Raw genomic sequence first — 15724 nt, 5'->3', positions numbered from 1 at the left:
GTGTCTCTGACTATAAAATTTGTAAAAGTGACTCACACAACTGTGGGTATGCACGAGTCCAAATTCTGTACAGCAGTCAGCAAACTGTCAACTCCAAGGAAGATGTCCGATGAACTCCTCAGGAAACGCTTCACTGGGCAGCCAAAGAAGAAGTGAAGGTCCTCTATCTGTCTCGCTTATAAGTCTTCAACTGATTAATTGGATTAAATCCAGCCAACTGCATTCTCTCATTGTGGAAGACATGCCCTTTGGTGAGTTATCAGTCACAGTTGCAGTCAATTGACTGATGATTTAATAAACCAGCCTGTTGGTTTATTAACCAGCCACAAATGCCCTCACAGCAATTGTTAGGCCAGTGTTTGCTTGACCAGACAGCTGGGTACTATCACCTGGCCAAGTTGACACATGAACCTAATCATCACAAGCCTTAAAACCAGGCATACCAGTCCCCTTGAAAACACCTGTTCTATTGGGCATCTTTTTCCAAAATATACCAGATTCTTCTATCTATTAAAGTAACTACCCTTCCCTTTGATGATTTCCACAAGTAACCAAGCATCATAGGGAACTTCTTAGTAGCTACAGTATGTCATTTAAACTTTCATTTTAATGTTATGTACATGCCACCAAGCATTGAATCAATAGTGGCTTGAGAAAGAGTTTTATGAGTAAATGTTCACCAAACTTAGCCTTTAAATTCTATCAATTTTGGCCCTGAGGCGCATATGCAAATCCCGAAGAAAAGCTGATCTCTCTGCCCTGTGGACCTTTCCTTAATGGCCCTGGTTGCTTAGTCTCTTAGCATTTCAATAACCCATTAGATCTCTGAGGAGGGCCCCCTTTTTTTTTTTTTTTTTTTTTTTTTAATCCTTTTTTCTTTTTCTAAAACAATTACTCTAAGAAGCCCAATACAGAAAGCTTCAAAGACCTGCAATTTGGGCAGGTCAAGTCAAGAGCAGAACTAGGAGAGCTCTGAGACAAAACGCAATAATCCAGTGGCTGAGAAAATTCACTAAATACCACAACTTCCCAAGAAAAGGGGGGTGTCTGCTGACAGCCATCATACTGGTGGACAGGAAACACTCCTGCCCATCGCCAGCCCCATAGCCCAGAACTGCCCCAGACAACCCAGTGTGACGGAAGTGCTTCAAATAACAGGCACACACCACAAAACTGGGCGTGGACATTAGCCTTCCCTGCAACCTCAGCTGATTGTCCCAGAGTTGGGAAGGTACAGCAGTGTGAATTAACAAAGCCCCATTCAGCCATCATTTCAGCAGACTGGGAGCCTCCCTACACAGCCCAGCAGCCCAGAACTGCCCTGGGGGGACGGCACTCACCTGTGACATAGCACAGTCATCCCTCAACAGAGGATCAGGGGGTGCACGGCCTGGAAGAGGGGCCCACTTGCAAGTCTCAGGAGCCATACGCCAATACCAAGGACTTGTGGGTCAGTGGCAGAGACAAACTGTGGCAGGACTGAACTGAAGGATTAGACTATTGCAGCAGCCTTAAAACTCTAGGATCACCAGGGAGATTTGATTGTTAGAACCACCCCCACTCCCTGACTGCCCAGAAACACGCCCCATATACAGGGCAGGCAACACCAACTACACACGCAAGCTTGGTACACCAATTGGACCCCACAAGACTCACTCCCCCACTCACCACAAAGGCTAAGCAGGGGAGAACTGGCTTGTGGAGAATAGGTGGCTCGTGGACGCCACCTGCTGGTTAGTTAGAGAAAGTGTACTCCACGAAGCTGTAGATCTGATAAATTAGAGATAAGGACTTCAATTGGTCTACAAATCCTAAAAGAACCCTATCAAGTTCAGCAAATGCCACGAGGCCAAAAACAACAGAAAATTATAAAGCATATGAAAAAACCAGACGATATGGATAACCCAAGCCCAAGCACCCAAATCAAAAGATCAGAAGAGACACAGCACCTAGAGCAGCTACTCAAAGAACTAAAGATGAACAATGAGACCATAGTACGGGAGACAAAGGAAATCAAGAAGACCCTAGAAGAGCATAAAGAAGACATTGCAAGACTAAATAAAAAAATGGATGATCTTATGGAAATTAAAGAAACTGTTGACCAAATTAAAAAGATTCTGGACACTCATAGTACAAGACTAGAGGAAGTTGAACAACGAATCAGTGACCTCGAAGATGACAGAATGGAAAATGAAAGCATAAAAGAAAGAATGGGGAAAAAAATTGAAAAAAATCGAAATGGACCTCAGGGATATGATAGATAATATGAAACGTCCAAATATAAGACTCACTGGTGTCCCAGAAGGGGAAGAAAAGGGTAAAGGTCTAGGAAGAGTATTCAAAGAAATTGTTGGGGAAAACTTCCCAAATCTTCTAAACAACATAAATACACAAATCATAAATGCTCAGCGAACCCCAAATAGAATAAATCCAAATAAACCCACTCCGAGACATATACTGATCACACTGTCAAACACAGAAGAGAAGGAGCAAGTTCTGAAAGCAGCAAGAGAAAAGCAATTCACCAAATACAAAGGAAACAGCATAAGACTAAGTAGTGACTACTCAGCAGCCACCATGGAGGCGAGAAGGCAGTGGCACGATATATTTAAAATTCTGAGTGAGAAAAATTTCCAACCAAGAATACTTTATCCAGCAAAGCTCTCCTTCAAATTTGAGGGAGAGCTTAAATTTTTCACAGACAAACAAATGCTGAGAGAATTTGCTAACAAGAGACCTGCCCTACTGGAGATACTAAAGGGAGCCCTACAGACAGAGAAACAAAGAAAGGACAGAGACACTTGGAGAAAGGTTCAGTACTAAAGAGATTCGGTATGGGTACAATAAAGGATATTAATAGACAGAGGGGAAAAATATGACAAACATAAACCAAAGGATAAGATGGCTGATTCAAGAAATGCCTTCACGGTTATAACGTTGAATGTAAATGGATTAAACTCCCCAATTAAAAGATATAGATTCGCAGAATGGATCAAAAAAAAATGAACCATCAATATGTTGCATACAAGAGACTCATCTTAGACACAGGGACACAAAGAAACTGAAAGTGAAAGGATGGAAAAAAATATTTCATGCAAGCTACAGCCAAAAGAAAGCAGGTGTAGCAATATTAATCTCAGATAAAATAGACTTCAAATGCAGGGATGTTTTGAGAGACAAAGAAGGCCACTACATACTAATAAAAGGGGCAATTCAGCAAGAAGAAATAACAATCGTAAATGTCTATGCACCCAATCAAGGAGCCACAAAATACATGAGAGAAACACTGGCAAAACTAAAGGAAGCAATTGATGCTTCCACAATAATTGTGGGAGACTTCAACACATCACTCTCTCCTATAGATACATCAACCAGACAGAAGACCAATAAGGAAATTGAAAACCTAAACAATCTGATAAATGAATTAGATTTAACAGACATATACAGGACATTACATCCCAAATCACCAGGATACACATACTTTTCTAGTGCTCATGGAACTTTCTCCAGAATAGATCATATGCTGGGACATAAAACAAGCCTCAATAAATTTAAAAAGATTGAAATTATTCAAAGCACATTCTCTGACCACAATGGAATACAATTAGAAGTCAATAACCATCAAAGACTTAGAAAATTCACAAATACCTGGAGGTTAAACAACACACTCCTAAACAATCAGTGGGTTAAAGAAGAAATAGCAAGAGAAATTGCTAAATATATAGAGACGAATGAAAATGAGAACACAACATACCAAAACCTATGGGATGCAGCAAAAGCAGTGCTAAGGGGGAAATTTATAGCACTAAACGCATATATCAAAAAGGAAGAAAGAGCCAAAATCAAAGAACTAATGGATCAACTGAAGAAGCTAGAAAATGAACAGCAAACCAATCCTAAACCAAGTAGAAGAAAAGAAATAACAAGGATTAAAGCAGAAATAAATGACATAGAGAACAAAAAAACAATAGAGAGGATAAACATCACCAAAAGTTGGTTCTTTGAGAAGATCAACAAGATTGACAAGCGCCTAGTTAGAATGACAAAATCAAAAAGAGAGAAGACCCATATAAACAAAATAATGAATGAAAAAGGTGACATAACTGCAGATCCTGAAGAAATTAAAAAAATTATAAGAGGATACTATGAACAACTGTATGGCAACAAACTGGATAATGTAGAGGAAATGGACAATTTCCTGGAAACATATGAACAACCTAGACTGACCAGAGAAGAAACAGAAGACCTCAACCAACCCATCACAAGCAAAGAGATCCTATCAGTCATCAAAAATCTTCCCACAAATAAATGCCCAGGGCCAGATGGCTTCACAGGGGAATTCTACCAAACTTTCCAGAACGAACTGACACCAGTCTCACTCAAACTCTTTCAAAACATTGAAGAAAATGGAACACTACCTAAATTCTATTAATTTTTAGGCTATTGTTGAATTAATATGAGACTAAGAAACATCTGGTGATAAAGCTGTCTTCAACTGCCCAGTAGTTCTCATCCTTGGCTGCACAATGGAATCATCAGCAGAGCTTTAACAAATTCATATGCCTGGATTCCACCCACATAAATACTGATTTAATTGTTAGTAGGGCCTGGGCAGTGGGATTTTTTTAAAGTTCCCCAGATGATTCTAATGGCTCTCTAGGTGGACAATCATTGTTTCTGGACACTTGATCCATTTTTTCCCCATTTCCCATCTTCATTCACCAAAAGACATATATACATTTAGAACTTTTCATTTTTTTTCAGAACTGTTTCTTCTTTCAAAAAGTTCATTTCATATGAATATTTTCTTATCACTTCCATTTCCTTCATAATTACGTGCCTCTTCTTGCTGGCACTTTCAAAGTTTTCACTACTTTGGCAGTTATCAGACTGACAAGTTTAATGATGGTCATAAAAATCTAAAAAGTAACTATGGGCATAGCAAAATGTCTTACACCAGGAAACAACTCAATGGCCAAGATGAAAACTACCTGGGATGATCTCTAATGGCCACCAACTGGTATAAGCACCATTATTCACTTCAGCCTCTAAAATTCAGCTAGCAATTAACAGTGTTTCCGTATCTGGTGAGTCGTTTTTAAAATGCTATAATAAAAAAACATATTAAAAAATCTAAATATCTATAATATTTTTAAAAGACCAAAAATACACAATTCTAATTGGAACCTAATATGATTTATTGCTCAAAAAAAAAAAAAAAAAGAAAATATGATCAGTTTTATCAACAGAAACACAATGCAGTAATAACAGAGATCATTAAAAGCCACTAGTGCTACTCAGAAACAACTCATAAGAAAGCTGGATGAATCTGAGCTGTTGGAAGAGAATTTTAATTGTACATAAATAATACCTGTCCTATATAAGCACAAATGGAAATTAAAGTGCCAGATTCATTATTAAGAAATTCTCTTCACAAGAAATTGGTTCATTGCCCCGAGGCTTTGAGATTTTCTCCTCGTCACCAAACAAGACCTAGAGACAAACAGGCAAAGAATCATAAGCAAGGGCACTGCTGTTGTCACGCAACACTTACCTATTATCAAGTACTAGCCACAAATGTTTACTAAGCTTTTGTGTTATAAGGGTGCTTTTATCAAATACCTAACCTGCAATGTAAGCCTAAAAATAGTACTTTACTATGAGTGTATAAAACTATGCCTCATTCATCTAAGTTTCTAATGGTTAAAATATAAATCTGTTTTAAAAAATAAGGAAAGATGAGGGAAAATAAAAAAAGAATAACTTGATTTACTAGCATCTGACAATGTTGTCCAATATTAATATGTGAAACTAAGCCCTAAGCAATAAAAGTACACACTGAAAGACATGAAAATGCACTCACTAATATTATAAAACTAACAAATCAATACTAAGGCTAACAAATCAATTCTAGATTTTCCATCTAGAGAAAACACACAAATATGAACATATGACTAATATTTTCTCAAAACATAGTTCTTCTCTGATCTGCCTAGAAGGATGACACTACAGCATACCAAGTCATGTCATGTCTTCTTCCTCCATACTTGAGAATACCATAGAACAAGAGATAAGACCTTTTAAAATACTTTTAGACAGGAAATATATAATACAAATATATATATATACACACACACATTCCTGAGAATCTATAATCCTATACTTAATTCAGACCCAGAGTCATTTCATCATGCTGTTTTAAAAACTTCTATTACAGTCTTTCCATGTGCCTTTTAAAAGTTATATTCTATAATACTTTATATTTAACTTTATTTCTTGTTCAAGTAGCCTGACTAAGGACTACAACAATACTTAGGGAAGAAGGTTAAACCATTATACAAGCTTTTCCAATAAATGCCTCAGGGGAGCTCTTGCCTTCACTTAGAAACCAGATGACTAGGAAAGAAAAAAACTGAAAAGCCAAGTCGGAGAGTGCTAGCAACTTCCAGGAGGTGTAAAAGAGGAATTTGGCTTCTTCGCTTGGAAAAAGAAATTTTTAAAAAAGAAAAAGAAAGAAGAAAAAAACTAAACATAAATAGGAAGTAAAGGATGGACCTTCTAATTAAGAATCTTACCAATGTGTGATTAAGTCTTCCTTATTAGGTAAGAGCCCACCTAAAATGAGCACATTACTTGCAGCCACGATACAGATGCCACTAGCACACAGATGAAGAGGAGGGGGGTAGGGGAAGCCTGTAAGAACGTTTGATTCCAAGCTACTGGATTCCAGGAGAGCTTTTAATTACAAGTATAAATTTCAAAGAGAAAATTTTAAAGCATTTTACCCACACTTAATGGTACAGCCAAAACAGAGTAAGAGCTAACAGTTAATAATCCATTAAAGTCTGCATGTAAGTAAACTGTCTGGAAAGCCTCATCATCTTGCTATATAAAAGCAACTTAGGGGTGGGGGTAGGCGGCGGAGACTCCAAAAGCATCGATGAGCAAATGTTCATCCCTACTGGGGAATTCTTGGAGACCTAACAAAGACGTTATATCACATAGCATAAAGCAAAATTTCCTTCTAAAGCTCTTTAAATCCCTCACCCGGAAGCCCGCTTTTCCACAAAGGAACAGCCCTCTCTCTGGTTCTCTCTTCCTGGCTCTCACACCTCCTCCCCAAGGCTCTTCCTCATTCTGCTCCCCTCTTGCCATCTCTGAACCTCTTGTTGCTGAGATCTCCCTTCCTTCTAGGGGTCTGCTTTCAGCCTCTCAGGACATCTCTAGTTTCATATTGCCAATAATCACCAGGAAAAAAGCCTAAAAGTGGAACAGCAAATAGAAGATTCTTCTCAACAGATGGGAAAGGAAGGTACAGTGAATGTTTTATTTTTACTAATCATTTGTGATAGAGGAAAAAAAAAGTATCTTTTTGATCTAAAATCTAACCTGTACGGGTACCCTTAATAACATAATCCTTAATTGTGTACAATTAATCAATGGCCTTCTGTTAACCTTGTCATTGGTGAATTTCACAGTACCCAGACATAATATATCTGGTGACAGCTCATACTGAATACAACTCAAGCACCTACAAGAAAAGAAAAATCAAACAGAAAAAAAAAACACAACAACTATAACACTGGTGTCAAAGATATAGGAACTAATCTACCCAAACTAAAAAAACTTGGCTAAGGCAGCAACTCAATATTTCCTAAGTCTGATTTGTCCACTCAAAGCACCAGAATCCTGACCACAAAAATCGTCTCTTAACAGTATCTGCAGGGGTGCTTTAGGAATTTTAAGGGGAGGAAAAAAGATTAAAAACAAACCACACTACAAAATGAGAACTATACAGTACTCACATTTAGATTAAGCATAATTAAATACATTTATATAGTAAACTACTAATTAATTTCTAATTCCCTGCCATTTAGAAAACAGTAAACATTCTCAGTCAGTGTTTGCCTCAGAGACTATCCTCTGTTCTGTTCCAGAATTTTCTTCACCTTACATAGTTAGGGACTTGTAAATCCTCTTCAGTTTAGACTATCACTTGACATCCTATTTTCAAGGTCCTTACCACTAACTGCAGAATAGTCTTACCCTCAGCCAGTGTAATCAAACAGGAGGAAAATCTGTATCATTCTTTTTGAAAGAAGTTTTCTCCAAAACTTGCTACTAAACATAAAAGGTGAGTTATTGTTTTAGTTTCTTTGGCTGCTTAAGCAAATACGATGAAATGGATCAGGTTAAACAATGGGAATTTATTCGCTCACAGTTTTGAGGGTAGGAAAAAGTCCAAACCAAGGCATCATCAAAGCTTTCTCCCCAAAGACTGTGGCGTTCTGGGGCTGGCTGCTGCCGCTAATCCTTGGTCCTTAGTCTGCCATGTGGCAAAGCACAAGGCAGCCTCTCCGGGCCCCTCCCTTCTCTCTGGGTTCCATCAATGTTCAGCTGCTGACTGCTCCCTCCGGCTTTCTCTCTCCAGTCTGAATTTCATTCCATTTAGAAAGACTCCAGTAACAGGATTAAGACACATCCTGATTGAGGTGGGTCACACCTTAACTGAAGAAACCCATCAAAAGGTCCTATTTACCCTCAGATGTGCCCCCCCACAAGCCTACTTGTCAGGTGAACTCACTCCTTCCCTCCCCCCTACCTGCGACATGACACCAGGGGTGTGAAACCCCTGGGGATGAGCCTGGACCCAGCACTGGGATTGAGAGGATCTTCTTGACCAAAAGGGGGAAGACAGATGAAACAAAATAAGGCTCCAGTGGCTGAGAGATTTCAAACGGAGTAGAGAGGTCACTCTGAAGGGTATTCTTATGCACTATATAGATATCACCTTTTAGTTTTTAGTGTGTTGGAATGGCTAGAGGCAAATACCTGAAACTGCTGAACTGCAATCTAGTAACCTAGATTCCTGAAGATGATCATATAACTTTGTAGCTTGCACAGTGTGACTGTGCAATTGTGAAAACCTTATGGCTCCCACTCCCTTTATCTAGTGTATGGACAGATGATTGGAAAAATGAGGACAAAAATTAGATGAAGAATAGGGTGGGATGGAGGGGATGGAAAGATCTAGGTTTCTTTTTTGCTTTTATTTTTATCTTGGAATAAGGAAATGGTTCAAAAATTGATTCTGGTGATGAACGCACAAATATATGATAGTGCTGTAAATAATCGATTGTACACTGTGGATGATTTATGATGGATGAATATATCTCAATAAAACTGTATTTAAAAAAGTAAATGAAAATTGGAGGAGGAGGGTACAGGGATGTTTTGGAAACTATTTTAATTTCTATTTTATTTTTTGGAATAATGAAAATGTTCAAAGACTGCGGTGATGAATGCACAACTACATGACGATACCATGAACAAGTGATTGCACAGTTTGAATGACTGTATGTTATGTGAATATATCGCAATAAAATTGCATTTTAAAAAAAAAAGGTCCTACTTACAAAGGGTTCACATCCACAGGAATGGATTAAGTTTAAAAACATGCTTTTCTGGGATACATAGCTCCAAATCACCAGTCATTTACCAGAGAGTGCCTTACCATGGCTTTCTCAAGTCTATGTTCTAAGTACACTGGGTGAAGGAAGTGTTTTTGAAGATGCTCTTTCCAACGGAAACAGTAATTTCCAGAATGAATTACAGCTAAAGAGAGATCCCATTTATGCAAAAAAAAAAAAAAAAAAAAAAAAAAGCGCCTGAATGGTATATCAGGATGCTTATGGCAACAAAGGAAAAACAACCTAAAGCAACTGAGGTGTCATCTCACCCAAGGAAGAACTGTAGACAGCACTGCCTGAGGCCTGAGCAGTAGCTGCCTGGTGTCATGCTCAGGTACCCCACAGCCTCTACAACCGTGGTCAGTGGCAGAAACAAGAGGCTCACCTACTCTGGTTCCTGTCATGGGAGAGGAAAACCTTTCTCAGAAGCCCCCCAGCAGATCTGCCCAACAGACTGTACTGGTCGTGCCTGGATCACATTTCCATGCCCTCGGAAGTTAAGAAAACACGTATATGGCATTTTCAGCCTCCAAATATGACAGTTCCTTAATAAAACTGTAACAATCTTTCCCAACTGTAGAAATTCAATTTTGCTATTTAGCACCTATACTCAAACTTACTAAGGTCTTAGAAATGATCTAGCTTGACTGATGGTGCCTTTTTTTTTTCTGTTCTATAAACAAGATTATTTATTTTAGCGCTGGTTTGGAGGGTTAACATTTCTAAAACATTTTCAAATCATCAACTGTATGCATCATGCTATTTTCCAAAAAAAAAATTAATAATAATATTAATAGCATATCCACAAAAAGGTATCTCAAAGTGAATTCTAAGGCTAAAATCTGAACAAAAGTATATCTGACACACACTCCCACATCCTCTCCAGAACAACAATTGTATTTTTGATTCTGTTTTCCTCAGAGTAACTTTTTCAGTGGTCATTGATCATAAATAAAGTGGCACAACAAAGTCTGTACCCTAGAGTTAAGAAAATGTGTTTCTAATTTCAGGACAAAAATAGGTAACTGGTCGGCTTGAATTTTCCATAATGCTAACTATATGCCAAACTATTAGAACCCCCTTAGAAAAAGCCATGATCTTCCACACAGTAATTAAGTGAGTCAGTGCTGTAATCATATGTCACATCACCAATCTAGTCCAATCCTTATAATTTAATTATCTAATTCCAGTAAATAAATTTCAACCTTAGTCCAAAATAGAGGATTAAAGTTATAAACGGTGAATGCAAACTGAAATAGATCCATTGCGATGAAGTTCAAAATGGGTTTGTTCTTCTATTAAATAGTCTGTGTATTATCTCAAATTTAAAAGTAAAATGCACCAGTATGCCAAGGTTTTTAAACTACTTCTAACTAATCTATCTATTATAGTTATATTAATTAAATTCATGCTTATTGAAGTTACAATTCCCAAACAGGGTGGCTGTGCCAGTTTGAATGTATTATGTCCCCCAAAATGCCATTATCTTTGATGCACTCTCGTGTGGGCAGACGTGTTAGTGTTGATTAGATTGTAATTATTTGATTGAGTGTTTCCATGTAGATATAACCACCCAGCTGTAGATGATAAGTCTGATTAGATAATTTCCATGGAGGCATGGCCCCAGTCATTCAGCGTGGGACTTGATTAGTTCACTGGAGCACTATATAAGCTCAGACAGAAGGAGCAAGCTTGCTACAGCCAAGAGGGACACTTTGAAGAAAGCCCAGGAGCTGAGAGAGGAGCTGCAGATGACAGACAGTTGGAAGACGGCCGTTGAAAGCAGATTCTTGCTCCGGAGAAGCTAAGAGAGGACAAACACCCCAAGAGCAACTAAGAGTGACATTTTGAAGAGGAGCTGTGGCCTAGAGAGGAACGTCCTGGAAGAAAGCCATTTTGAAACCAGAACTTGCAACAGACGCCAGCTACGTGCCTTCCCAGTTACCAGAGGTTTTCCGGGTGCCATTGGCCATTCTCCAGTGAAGGTACCCGATTGCTGACGCATTACCTTGGACATTTTACGGCCTTAAGACTGTAACTGCGTAACCAAATAAACTCCCTTTATAAAAGCCAGTCCATTTCTGGTGTTTTGCATTCTGGCAGCATTAGCAAACTGGAACAGCGGCCTTCCCTGATTGCCCTAAACAAACCAGCTATACCATATCCTCTCACTCTGCTCTGTTTTTCTCCACATCTCGTTTTACCTCCTATTACATATGCATTTATGTGTTTCCATCTGTCTCCCTTCCTAGAATGTTGCCCCAAGAACATGTCATATATTATCTTGGAGCTCCGTCTCCAGTGCTTAGAAGAGTGTCTGGCATGTTGACACTTAATAAACATATGTTGCATGAACATATGAACATCTTAGAAACGTGGATTCATAAATAGTAAAACATTTTTAATTATGGTGCAAAGATGTCAACAGCAAGAATAAACAAACTACAAAGAAAAATAAAAAATAAATAACAGCCACCCAACCAATTCTACCACGAGCGGCAGCTACTAGTTATAAAATATCTATTATTGTTCTAAGCATGGAATAAATAAATGATTTAATTTAATTCTAATAACTCACCTATGATATAGCTATTATTTCCATTTTATGGTCGAGAAAATTGAGGATCAGAGAGATAATATAAGATGCCCACAGACAAATAGAGAATAAAAAGCAGATCCAGAACATAAGAACTCTTGACTCTTCTTAAACCCCTAATGCTTATTTGTGTTCTGTAAGTATCATTAAGCAACAAAAGCAATTAGTATTCCAATAGCAGGAGACAGATCCCGTCCACATGAAGAGCTGGAAAAAGCACAGTGCTCACAGTGATTTCTACAACTGAAGGTCGAGATGCCAAAACATGAGACATGTTTAAAAATTAATATCACTTGAGTCTTTCTTCCAAAAGATATACCTCAGAGTCACAGACTGTTCTGGCAGATAAATGGAGTTAAAGTATAAATAACCTATATTCTTATAACCTGGCCTTGGGTTAAAGTCTCCAGTGAGAACCACAATGTGTTAACCAATTTTTCTATAATCCAATTCTATTTTAAATTCAGACAGTCATCTTCTACTATCTTTTTACCATTCTCATCCTCATTAGCTTCCATGTTATGTCTTTCATCCAACCCATTTATTCACAATTTTTATATGACTAGTCAAGCTCATTTGCTGTGCATGAAATAAATGCACTTGATTCTATATGCCACTCATGGTTTCTTAGATGTTTAGCCACTATTTCCACCCACATATTTCATGTTTGCCTAGATAATTGGCAGCCACGCGGATGCTTAATACTTCTTTCAATACCAATATTTATAATTGTTACAAGCCAATTATATCCACAGAGAAACTCATATTAATGACATACCTCTAAGCCACTATCATGTATCCTCATTCAGTTACAGTAAAATCACATTATCATTTTTTTAACAATACAAACATTATCCCTATTTATAAATGACATTAGAAATCAATAACCATCTTAATTCATGAACATGGAAAGGTATTTTCGAGTAGGTAGACCAACCACTGTGCTTCTTAGCAACATGATTGGCTCAAAAACAAAAACAGTTTAAAAGTTATAAGTTGGGAAATATTTTTAAATTAAACTTATTAAAATACTTGTTTGTGCCTTTAATTATACATTTAAAAGTCTTCTGATTACAGCGGCCTGTAAACTTGAGCACTTCATTAGGCAAATGCATTGTCTGCCATATTACAATATATTTCAGCAGTATTTTTCAATTTGACAGCTTTACTTACTGTCTTAGAAGCAGTATTAATGTACTGCATCACCATTTCTTTTTTGATACTGAAGTCCTTTTCCCGCAATGGTGCCTTTTTATCTTCATTTAAATTCATATCTTCCTGGAAAACACAATTAAAAAGACTCATTTCAGAATCTAAGTAGAGCAGCAATTCTACATACACTACGAACAAAAATCAATAATTTGTGACTAAAGTAGCATTAATTGTTTTGGAATGATTTACATGTAGTTCTGCCTGGAGGAAGAAGAGACAAAAGAGCCGGTGGGACATTGAAGAAAATATTCTAGATCAACTTAGTAAGTAAAACACTTGCACCACAAAAACTTTTCTAAATTCACAGCAGGCCAGTGAAATTACATATACGTCACTATAGATAATTAGACAGTTGAAAATTTCTGCCTTTTATAAGGTTTTTAGGATTCACAATTAAAATAAATATATACATATATTTTATAACAGCTGCACCTGAAGCTACCTTGCACCATTTTGAAAGAGCTGCCCTGATTGTATGGTCAAAATTAAAAGTAAATAAAGCAACAACTCTCCAGATTGACAGCTACAAGCACATATCATTATCAAATACTTAGTACTGATCTCTGCAAGAGACAAAGCATTTTAGTTTTAATTGTCTTTTGTCCACCCCTATTAAAATATTCCTGCAGTAGTTAATTTATTCAATGCTTGAAATCACACAAAAGTTGCACTCATAAAGAGAGTTACCACTTAAAAATCTAGCATTTCTCAACAGCACCAATGAAAATAAGGGTTTAAGTAACCTAGATCTTGCCACAGGTCTAATTCTGACTAAAAATACAAATCAGGTATAGTCACATAAATATATGAATTGCTACCAGGATCTATTGCTTAAGTTGCTTAAATAAGAGGCTGTGCTGACACAGGAAAGATTGCGGGCTGAAAGAGAAGGACAGTTCAAATGGATTTCCTCCTGATCTTAGCCTTGGGTCATTTGTGAAATGCAATATAAAACACTTGGTTGTATATAAACTCCACATCCACTCAGAAACAGATCCATAAAAATCAGAACTTTAGATCACCTATGGAGCCCAGCAAGTTAAATTTCTTCCAACTTTTAGAAAGGTGCTACATTCATCTGACGCAGTAATTTATGCCTTTAGCTGACTCACTTTTTGGCTAACCAACCCGTCAAGCACTTAAAAATCAAAAATCCCTTTACTTATCTTGATAAAAATATTTTAAGATCTTAGAAGTTGTTCCCTGTGACACTCTAATAAAAGGTAGTGATTAGTAACAGTCATTCTTGCTATTATATTTAGAAATATCCTACTATGTGGATAATGGTTTATTTTGTTTCATTTTCTTGTCTCTAAGCTAGTGATTCTCAATAGGCCATAATACCAACTAGAAAGCAATCTAGATATTTTGCAAACTTCTGGGGACATTTTGGTTGTCACAGATTGAGGTGCTGCTACCAGCATTTACAGGGGCCAGGTGTGCAAGACATTCCACAACACGTAAGCTAGTCCTACAGAATAAAGAACTGTCCTGGGTTTCACAAACAGATTAATATACCTCAAAAAAAGAGAGTCATAATTATCTGAGCCTAGACTCTAACTCAATGGAATTAGATATAAAATGTAAAATGGAATTAAGGTGTAAAATGTTACATGTTAAATAATTTGCAGTGCTTGGTTTTAGGAATTCTAAATTATAATTACTCTGTTTTTGTTTTTTTAAGCTTTACCAAAAATTGTGCTTTACTTCTGAAATTTAGGTATGCTACTGTGGTATTTGATTCACCAAAAGAGCACACCCGTATCAGTCTGCATTGTAGCTGTCACACTCACAGTAGCATGAAACAGAGATTCATGGATGCAATCACCTTATTGTACCTTCTTGAGTAGTCATGGCCAATTCTTTAAATTGAAATACATATTATTTTATTATATCATACAGTTAAGGCATTGTATTGATTTTTTTTTTAATTACGAGTTAATTATCTGCAAAGAATTTCACGGGAGGAAAGTAATGAGGAAGTTAGGGAATAACTATTATTGGTGGTAGGGGGGTGGTCTGAGAGTACTGAGAACCTCTGTTTAAAATTATTCACTGTATTTTTATTTTCTTTCTTTCTAATGGCCAAGCATGATACAGCCTCTTTAACCAGCAAACTGAAATATATAACAGATACAGAATACTAAAAAATAGAAAGCCCATTAGTCATGACTGAAATCAAAATAAAATTTCAAGGTGGGCCTTTCTAGAAAGTTGACATCTTCAGAATGCCTTCTGCTCATACACAAAAGTGGCATATTTGGAATTAAGAAAAAACTCAGAGTTATCCCACTTCTTTCCCCTGGCTTATCTCACCTTTGTTGTCTAAATATGTCACTCACCTTCCTGACAAAAGTGGGCTGATAATACCTATTAAAAAAAAAAAAAAAGGAAACGAAGAAACAATACTACAAAGAAATTTGAAATCAACTACGTAATAATACAC

The 15724-nt window shown here is 37.2% G+C and overlaps 1 protein-coding gene across 1 annotated transcript in view; it reads right to left on the bottom strand.

Annotated features, from left to right (window-relative positions):
- Positions 1-15724, bottom strand: part of DIAPH3 (diaphanous related formin 3) — a 584600-nt gene that overhangs the window by 478947 nt on the left and 89929 nt on the right. The window contains exon 4 of the mRNA XM_037800254.1: positions 13240-13344. Within this exon, the coding sequence (XP_037656182.1) occupies positions 13240-13344 (105 nt within the window). The remainder of the gene's footprint in view (positions 1-13239; positions 13345-15724) is intronic.

This window comes from Choloepus didactylus, chromosome 12 (genome assembly GCF_015220235.1).
Source record: "Choloepus didactylus isolate mChoDid1 chromosome 12, mChoDid1.pri, whole genome shotgun sequence".
In the NCBI taxonomy this organism is placed as follows: domain Eukaryota; kingdom Metazoa; phylum Chordata; class Mammalia; order Pilosa; family Megalonychidae; genus Choloepus; species Choloepus didactylus.
Note: the sequence above shows the minus strand (reverse complement) of the source record. Positions and strands in the feature narration are given on the sequence as shown.